Genomic DNA, 10799 nt, shown 5'->3' with positions numbered 1-10799 from the left:
GCAATCTACTTCAGTAGAGATATCACCTCAGAAACCCAAGGAGGGGCCGCTATGAGTCAGAACCAACTCCATGGCAGTGAGTCTGGGTTTTTTTTTTTTTTTTGTCTTCGCCCAAAACATCTGCATTCCACTATATATAGTAGGCAATGTCAGAAGACTCTCAAGAATAAGGTTCTGAATGGTCTAAGAAGGCATTTCTTCTAAAATTCTTCCAGGTTTTACTTCTCAAAACTTCCAGGTAATCACTCAGAATGATCAGTATTTCTCCTTCATAGTGAGCTAACAGAATCACCTATGAGGACCTTATTTTTTAATTGAAAGGCACATAGACAAATGATTTAAAGAAATCCTGAAGATAACGTTATCTGGTCCAATTTCAAGAAAGCAGCTGAACTAAGAACACAAAGGATACAAATATCAGCTAAGTATAAGCCCAAGATAATTATTATTATTAGGGATCATGACGCTGGCATAGGACTTGGCAGTGTTTTGTTCTGTTGTACGTAAAGTGGCTATGAGTCGGAGGCAACTCGATGGCACATAACACACCAGATGCATGACTATTTGAAACAAATCTCTTAGTATTCCTCCTCCTGGTAGAGTAATGCCTAAGGCATTGGACTGCTAACCAGAAGGCTGGTGGTTCAAACCCACCAGCCACTCCTTGGAAGGAAGACTGGGCAATCTACTTCGATAGAGACACCACCTCGGAAACCCAAGGAGTCGTCGCTATGAGTAGAATCAAATCGACAGCTGTGAGTTTGGTTTTTTTTGTTTTGTTTTGTTTTTTACTATCTCCTGGCACCTTGCTACTCAAAGTGTAGCCCTCATACCAGTGACAGTGGCATTATCTCGGAGCTGTAGAAATCTAGAATCACAGGTCCCACCTTAGATTTACAGAACCAGAATTTCCAGTGTAACAAGATCCTCAGATGACTCATGTGAATATTAAAGTTAGAAAAACATTTCACAAGGAACATTCAAATACTTGATTTACCAGTCATCTGGAATGTTCCCAAGTCAGCCATTCTATTCTTCATACCTTAACTCTTCCATTCTGAAAACTGTAATTTAAACTGGCAGCAAAGACTAACATATTAAAAGTGAGAACCCTCAGCAAAACTTCTCAATATTTCTTCCTTATGCAGTTCACAGCCCTACAGATACACTGAATACCCTAATTGTGAGATCTATGCAATTACTACTAAACTAATTGTTCCAGAATTTTAATATGGAAGCTACTTTTTAAGAAGGGTACTTTAAAAAAAAAGTTTCCCTTAAAAAGAGATTTAACACCATCATGAAAATTATTTACCTCATTACCAAATTTTTCCCCAATATGTACTTTTTTTCTGTACACAGCTATGGCAGATCTGAAAGTGGGAGTTTCCTATCAACTTCATTTTATCTTCTTCCTCAGTAATAAAACCGTAAATTTTATTCAGGACAGCAATATACCCAGCTTAAAAAATCTCTAATTCACAGCGTATTTTTCAAATAAGTATGTGGCCACTTAACTAAATTTCAGATAATAAAATGAAAGAAGTAATTAAGTGCCATAGACTTTCAGGAGGCACTTTAAAAGGATGAAAGATAAGTGGCATATGCTTTTTTTACTACTCTACTTACAGCTTTCTGTCTAGAACATTAACATGATATTGGGAGCATGAGACAAATTTCAGAACGAAAGCCCTGTATCAGGGATGAGAGTAAAAAAACAGAAAAGATGGCCAATAAGATATCATATCAGCCCTATTTAGCCTACCTCTGAAGTTCTTCTACGTGAGGGAAATATAAACTTCTACCGTCTTTAAGCTATGATTACTAACAGCCAAATACAATTAATACCTAATATAAATATGTTTAAATCTTTTCCTTCCCTCAGATGGTATGGAAAAAGAGTAAAACAATTAAACTTCTAAGTTCCCATCAACAAAAACCTTTTATATGCATGTCTGTTTTAAAAAAACGTTTTTATATATGGAAATGTACCACACACAGTATTAGGGAAGAAGACTATTATTTTCTTGTTGGTTTCTATCAAAAAATTGTAGACCCACTATCACTGAAAGGAGTATTTTCTCCATGATTTTTAACAGAAATTGTCTTTCACAAATTATATGGAATCACAAGGGGAAGCTACTATGTAAAGTTGCATCTGTAAAGCCAAGGAATGCCAAGGACTGAAAGGAGCTACCAGAAGTTAAGAGAATGGTATGAATTAAGTTCCTCTCGGAGTATTCAAAAGGAATCAACACAACCAATAAACTGATTCAAACTTCTAGCCTCCAGGAACTGTGACACAGTAAGTTTCTGTTTTTCAAAGTAAAAAAAAAAAAAAAAAGGAAAATTCTTATCAGATTAAAAATTGTAAAATGAGTACTATTTAAAATAAAATATATTATTATTTCCTCTTAAAACTACATGGCTTTATATTTATTTCTTCTAAATAGCTAATGTTATAATATTCCCTAACAGTTTATTAAAATTTCCTTAACAGGACTATCAATATATTTATTCTGGGCTTTATGTACTTACTGTTTATGGTGGCTCACTGACTATTAGAGTCATTATTATAATGTATAGCTTTGTATTTCTATACATGGGTATCTATTAGAGTACAATTAAGTTACTTTGATGACATCCTTAGTCTTGGAACAGAACGTTCCTCTTCCCTAGTTCATGTTTGAAATGCTAATTATATACATTTTTTTCTTCCTCCTGCTTCTCACAATACATTCTCTAAAAGAGACTATCCTCAATTGCTTATTATTTGTTTTTGAATGTCATTATGTATTTTTAAACAATTTTAGTAGGGGAGAGAGAGAATGAAAAAATGATCTGGGTTACAAGTACATTTTCCAATCAACATTACTTACTCAGGTAAGAAATGACAAAAAAAATCTCTCTTAGCTTCTATGCAAAAAACATTTAAAATTAAACTTCTTTCCTTATAGTTCTTATTTTAATATAGTTTTATATACCAAAAATATTCTTGCTTTCTATCTAAACTTTATTTCTGTTGATCCCAAGAAATCACCATGAGTCCCTTTAGTATATTACTTGACTTGAAGTCATTAAAACAGTAATATACTATTTTCAGTATTTTGAAACATCTTAACTCCTTCAGAAGCCACATTAAAAAAAAAAAAAGTTAATCTGAAGCAAGTCATTAAAGCTGCTTTTGTTTTACTTAAATACCATACAGGAAAAAAAATTATAGAAAAATGGCTGCAAAAGCATTTCAGAATTTTTGCTAACCATTTATTTTATACTCAAAATTACAGTGAAAAGAGAAGGTCATAAGACAATGATAGCTTACCTTGAAATGGAATCTTAACATACTTTTTCGTAAACTTAAAGGAAAAAGAAAAAAGAAAAAATTAGTTACTCCTCAAATTATGTTACTATACAAAATGTTTTTAAATTTTTCTTCTTTTTCAAATCACAAGTACATATTTAAAGTCTATACTAAAAATGCTCAAGCCTTTTATGAATAAACCAGAAAATGTTACACTGTAAAAATTTACTGTTGTGGAACTAGGGAAAATGGTGTTTCTTTAGTAGTCCCCACGCTAATTCCCTCTAGAATCTTAGTGACTGAAAAACTAGGTGCAGCAGTTTGAAATAGAGATTCTGGTGCTCTGAACAGCCCATTAAGTCAGAGTATGCCAAACTCAGGGGAGTAAGATTAGAAAGAAGAAAGGGGCAGGGGAAAAATAACAAAAACAGGGGAACCTGCCCTATGGAGTGCCAACCGGAAGGCGAGAAAGGCCACCAGAGACCTCCTTGGGGTAGTGGAAAGAACGCACCGTACCAGAGAACCTGAGGCCACTCCACAGATCTACCTTCAACATCTACTTTTATCAGTAAACTTGGGACCACTGGGAGGGAGCAGAGATTTCTCTGACTCTGGTACCACTGAAGCCTGTGAGCAGAAGAACATTAATGCCACAAGAGGATGGGCCCCAGGAGGAGTGCCCATTGCAGATCTCAGATCAGGGCAGTTATCCTAGGTCAGCTTTTTGGCATGGAGGGGCAGGCACCTGCTTTTATCAGTAAACTTGGGACCGCTGGGTGCAGCAGACATTTCTCTGGCTCCAGCACCGGTGAAGCCCAACCAGAGAGAACATTAATGCCCCAAATGGGAGGGCCCTGGGAGAACTCCCAGAGCGGATCATGGAACAGGGGAGTTATCTTAGGTCAGCTTGTTGGCAAGGAGGGGCCTTGAGAGTGGGCTTTTTGTATGTGTCTGAACCTGGTGGAAAGTGGAGGCCCCCAAACAATTGGAGTCTTTGCTGAACTTGAGCTGCGGGCCTGTGACTAACAGTACAACGTCATCATTAGCAGACTGCTCAAAGCCCTAGAAACCATTCCTGGCATCTTGGAGCCTTTCTTTGCTTTCTCTTCTCCGTCCAATTTCTCTCTCTCTACCCTCCCTCATCCAATAGAAAAACCATATTCAGCCATCATAACACCTGCTGGCTCAAATCCTACACTTTACAATAAATAAGACCTGCATCCACATTCCACATAGCGATCCCATCATCACAAAGAAAATGGCACAGCAATCCAGCACACCTGAATTAATAGCCAAAAAAATAAAATAGACTAGCTACACCTTTTCAAAATATTAAATCATAAAACCAAGACAAAACAAATCAATACATAACCAACAGTTAAAGACAACCTCAAAATGTCTAAGAAACACAGGCAACCTCAAATCAAACAAACAATCAGGACAAGGCATTAAAAGTAAAACCCCAAACAAAGGTCTCATTAAACACAGATGAAGAGGAGATAATAAAATTATTTAGGAGGTATGTTTATAGAGCTCTATAAGAGCCTAAGGAAACCCCGAACAGAAACAAGAAGAACACAGACAGTTCCCTGGAAGAACTCAGGAAAACTATCCAAGAACAAAATAAGATTAATGCACAATCGGAACTCATACAAAATCAGCCCTTAGAAATACAGAAGATGAATACCAAAATTACAGAATTACACAACACAGTAGAAGCACAAAAGAGTAGGTTAGAACTGGCTGAAGAACACATTTCCCAACTAGAAGACAAATCCCTGGACACCAGCTTGTATAAAGAAAAATCAGAACAAATATTTAAGAGAAACGAAGAGAGCCTAAGAGTTATATGAGATGACATGAAAAGAAGCAATATATGCCTCACTGGAATTCCAGAGCAAGAGGTGAAAAAAAAAAAAAAAAACACTGAAAAATTGTGGAAGACCTACTAACAGAAAGCCTCCCCCATATCCTTAAGGAAGAAAAGATACTTGTCCAAGAAGCTCATAGAACCCCATACAGTGCAGATCCCAAGAGAAAAACACCGAGGCATATTATAATCGAACTCTCCAAAACCAAACACAAAGAAAGAATTTTGAGAGCTGCCCAGGACAAAACAAATACAACTTACAATAATCAAACAGTTAGGCTGAGCTCCAATTACTCAGCAGAAACCATGCAGGCAAGACGGCAATGGGACGACATATATAAAACACTGAACGAAAAGAAATTCCAAACAAGAATCCTATATCCAGCCAAACTGCCCATCAAATATGAGGGCAAAAATCAAGACATTCTCAGACAAACAGAAATTAAGAGATTTGTGAAAACCAGACCAACCCTATAAGAAATGCTTAAGGAAGTCATTCCAATAAAGAACCCATGACAGAGAACAACAAACTCAGGATATATGACATCAATACTAAAACCAAATCAGAAATAGAAATTCAAAATAAGACCATAAAACACTGTACACTAAAAATCAAGGAAGCCAATCTGCACACAACAACAGCACCTAACCTAACAGAGGGAATAAAAGTTCTAAATGGAGAGGAAAACAGGACAATGTTCTCATAGAACAGTTTTAAAAATGAAGAAACAAGAATTTACTCCAAGATAACCACAGAGAAAAATTAACAATTCCCCTAAGCAAATCCAGAAGGAAGGAAAACATATGAGTTTAATAAACACAAAGCCAACAATAAAGAAAAAAAGAGAGGAATCACTTGACAACAAATTGAACTCAGCACAGAAAAGTATATGGACCAAGGAAACACCAACAACATGACAAAAAAACACAAGAGGATGACAGCAATCAAATCTTATCTATCACTAATTATACTCAATGTGAATGGACTAAATGTACCAATCAAGAGAGAGAGTAGCAGACTACCTAAGAAAAGAAGACCCACAGATATGTTGCCTACAAGAGATTCACCTTAGATACAAAGATAAAAAAAAAATTAAGAGTTAAGGGATGGAAAAAAAAATATACCAAACCAACAGTAATCAAAAAAGAGCAGGATTGGCAATATTAATTTCTGATAAACATACACTTTAAGGTGAAAAACAACATAAGAGCCAAAGAAGGACAGTATGTGATGCTGAAAAGGTCAACTGACAAAGACGACTTTATGATAATAAGTATTTATGCACTTAACAAATGAAAGTGCTCCAAAATATGTAAAGGAAATATTGATTGAATTAAAAGGGACAACAGACAACTCTACAATAGTAGTAGGAAACTTTAACACACCACTTTCAAGGAGGGACAGATCAACTAGAAAAAAACTCAACAAAGATACAGAAAAACTCAACAGCACAATCAACTAACTCGACCTCTTAGACATATACAGAGCAGTCCACCCAACAAAAGCACATTCTTCTCCAGTGTACATGGATCATTCTCCAGAATAGATTATATGTTAGGACATATAACAAGCCTCAATACATTCAAAAACACTGAAATACTATAAAGCATCTTCCTGGACCACAATGCCCTAAAATTGGAAATTAATAATAGGAAGATCAAGGAAAAAAACATCAAACATGTGGAAGCTGAACAATTCACTGTTCAAAAACTACTGGGTAAGAGAAAAAATAAAAAGTGAAATAAAAAAATTCCTAGAAAAAAAACAAGAATGAAGATACATCATAATAAAACCTATGGGACACAGCAAAAGCAGTACCCAAAGGACAGTTTATAGCAATAAATGCATACATCAAAAAAGAGGAAAGAAACAAAATCAACACTTTAACTCAACAACTCCAACAACTAGAAAAAGAACAACAAAAGAATCCTACAGTATCTAGGAGTAAGGAAATTAAAGATCAAAGCAGAAATAAATGAAACAGAAAAAAAATCAACAAAACAAAAAGCTGGTTCTTCAAAAAGATTAACAAAATCGACAAAACCATCGACAAGTCTAACAAAAGAAAAGAAAGGGAAGATACAAATCACAAGAATAGTAAACTAAAAAGGTGTCATCACAACAGAACCAACTGAAATGAAAAAGATACTGACAGAATATTAAGAAAAACTGTACATCAACAGATTTGAGAACCTATAAGAGACGGAAAGTTTCTAGAATCACAAGACCTACCTAAACTATCCCACTCACAGACAGAATACTTGAACAGACCTATAACAAAAGAAAAAACTGAACAGGTCATTTAAAAAAAAAAAAAAAAACTCCCCACAAAGAAAAGTCCTGGCCCTAAAGGCTTCACTGAAGAACTTTACCAAATATTTAGAGAAGAGTTGCCACCTATGCTACTCAAGCTATTCCAGAGTATAGACAAAGATTAAATACTTCCAAATTCATTTAAGGAAGCAAGCATTACACTAACACCAAAACCAGGGAAAGATACCAATAAAACGGAAAACTACAGACCAATATCCCTCATGAACATAGATGCAAAAATCTTCAATAAAATCCTAGCCAACAGAATCCAACAACATATCAAAAAAATAATACATCCTGACCAAGTGGGATTCATACCAGGTATACAAGGGTGGTTCAACATCAGAAAAACCACCAATGTAATCCACCACATAAACAAAACAAAAGACCCATATGATTATATCAGTCAATGCAGAAAAGGCATTTGATAAAATCCAACACCCATTCCTGTTCAGAACTCTCAGCAAATTAGTAACAGAAAAGAAATTCCTCAACATAATAAAAGGCATATATGCAAAGCCAACGGCCAACATCATAATTAATGGAGAAAGACTCAAGGCATTCCCCTTATGAACGAGAACCAGACAGGGATGCCCTCTATTACCACTTCTATTTAACATTGTGTTGGAAGTCCTGATCAAGACAATAAGGCAAGACAGAGAAATACATGGCATACAAATTGGCAAAGAGGAACTAAAACTATCTCTATTTGTGGATGATATGATCCTAAACATAGAAAACCCAAGAGACTCAACACAAAATCTACTAGAACTAATAGAGACGTTCAGCAAAGTGGCAGGATACAAGGTCAACATACAAAAATCAGTTGCATTCCTCTACACCAACAGAGTCCTCAAAGAAATAAGGGAAATAATACAGTTCACAATGGCTAATAAAAAGATAAAAATATCTAGGAATAAACCTTACCAGAGACACAAAGACCTATTACATAGAAAACTATAAAACACCGCTACAAGAGACAATAAGGGCACTACATAAATGTAAGAACCTACCTTGTTCATGGATAGGTAGACTGACTATTGTGAAAATGTCAATACTACCCAAAGTAATCTACACATTTAATGCAATCCTGATCCAGATACCAACAAAATTTTTTAAGGACATGGAAAAACCAATTACTAACTTCATATGGTAAGGAAAGAGGCCTCGGATAACCTGAGCACTTCTGAACAAAAAGAACAAAGTGGGAGGTCTCACACTCCCAGATCTTAAAACCTACTACAGTCACAGTAGTCAAAACAGCATGGAATTGGTACAATGATAAACAGACCAATGAACAGAATCGAAAGTCCAGATATAGACCCATACATCTATGGACAGCTGATCTTTGACAAAGGTCTAAAACCCATTAAATGGGGAACAGACAGCCTCTTTAACAAATGATGCTCGCAAAACTGGATATCCACTTGCAGAAAAATGAAATGACCCATAACTCACCCCATACACAAAAACAAACTCAAGCTGGATCAAAGACTTAAATGTAAAACCCAAAACTACAAAATTCATCAGCTCTGGAAGCATAGTGCCTAAGGCACTTGACTGCTAACCAGAAGGCTGGCAGTTCACACCCACCAGCCACTCCTCGGAAGGAAGATGGGACAATCTACTTCCGTAGTGATACTGCCTCAGAAACCCAAGGAGGGGTCGCTATGAGTTCGGTCCGACTCGACAGCACGTAACAACAACAACAACAACATAGTAGTTCTATGGTGGAATAGTGCCTAAGGCATTTGACTGCTAACCAGAAGGCTGGCAGTTCACACCCACCAGCCACTCCTCGGAAGGAAGATGGGACAATCTACTTCCGTAGTGATACTGCCTCAGAAACCCAAGGAGGGGTCGCTATGAGTTCGGTCCGACTCGACAGCACGTAACAACAACAAAATAGGTGCAAACCTGGGGTCCCTAATTTATGGCATAAATAGACTATCAAGCATAACCCAGAATGTGCAGGAGGTAAAAGAGAAGACAGATGACTGGGACCTTTTAAAAGTTAAATTCTTATGTGCATCGAAAGAGTTCACCAAAAGGGTAAAAGAAGAACCTACAGATTGGGAGAAAATATTTGCCTATAACATATCTGATAAAGGAATTATCTCCAAAATCTACAGAAAACTTCAACATCTCAACACCAAAAAGACAATGCAATTCAAAAATGGGCAAAACACTTGAAGAGACACTTCACCAAAGACGATATACTGGCAGCCAACAAACACAAGAAATTGCTCGTGATCGTTAGTCATTAGAGAGACACAAATTAGAACAATGAGGTATCATCTCACTCCAGCAACAATAGCAAAGTTCAACAGGACAGAAAATAACAAATGCTGGCAAGGTTGTGGAGAGATTGGAACTCTTTTGCACTGCTGGTGGGATTGTAAAATGATACAACCATTGTGGCATACGGTATGGCATTTCCTTAAAAAACTGAAAATAGAAGTGCCATTTGACCCAGCAATTCCATTACTAGGAATATATCCTAAAGAGGTGAGAGAAAGTGCACAAACAGACATATGCATACCTATGTTCATCGCAGCACAATTTACTACAGCAAAGAGATGGAAACAACCTAAATGCCCATCAACAGATGAGTGGGTAACCAAATTATGGTACATGCACACAATGGAATATTATGCTACATTAAAGAACAATGAGGGATATGCAAATCATCTCACAACATGGATGGGCCTGGAAGACATTATGCTGAGTGAAATAAGTCAATCACAGAGTACTGTATGAGCTCATTACTGTAAAAAGACAAAGAAGGGCTTGCTTGAGAAAGGAACTCACTTTGTAGGTTACAGGGGCAGGAAGGGAAGGGGAGGGATTAATTTCGGGCTATTTGGAGCCCACACGCTCACAAGGATAAGGGGAGGGATGTATGGAAAGATTCTACGACCATCATGATAACATTAGGAAAAGGGAGGACACCAAATTGTAGACAACAGATGCTAATACCAACCAGGGTGCCAGCAATACTGCATTACCATTAACAGCAAACACCAGGCTACAGATAAACACAAAAACACCTGAAAGGATCAGATGGGGGTCAGTGAACAGCAGTATACGCTAGACCAAGGATAGATTCAGCTGAGGCTAATCTTGCAGATACCAGTGATACAAAATACCTGCAATCCTTACAGAAACATCAGAAGACAGAGTCAGAGTAAGCCCTCACAGACACCCAGACACTATGGGAGAGAGATCTAATGGATCTACCGACTCAGCACCCTAGCACTGGGGGACACCAGACTCAAATGGCACAATAAAATACATAAAAGTCTTGTTCCTCA

The 10799-nt window shown here is 36.8% G+C and overlaps 1 protein-coding gene across 1 annotated transcript in view; it reads right to left on the bottom strand.

Moving 5' to 3' along the window:
• The window catches only part of SENP7 (SUMO specific peptidase 7), a 245214-nt gene that overhangs the window by 51958 nt on the left and 182457 nt on the right, over nt 1-10799 (bottom strand). Inside the window, exon 10 of the mRNA XM_007945774.2 lies at nt 3323-3356. Coding sequence (XP_007943965.1) covers nt 3323-3356 — 34 coding nt within the window. The remainder of the gene's footprint in view (nt 1-3322; nt 3357-10799) is intronic.

The sequence above is a fragment of the Orycteropus afer genome, unplaced genomic scaffold, assembly GCF_000298275.1.
Source record: "Orycteropus afer afer isolate SDZICR_OR568_19922 unplaced genomic scaffold, OryAfe1.0 scaffold00143, whole genome shotgun sequence".
Classification (NCBI taxonomy): domain Eukaryota; kingdom Metazoa; phylum Chordata; class Mammalia; order Tubulidentata; family Orycteropodidae; genus Orycteropus; species Orycteropus afer.
Note: the sequence above shows the minus strand (reverse complement) of the source record. Positions and strands in the feature narration are given on the sequence as shown.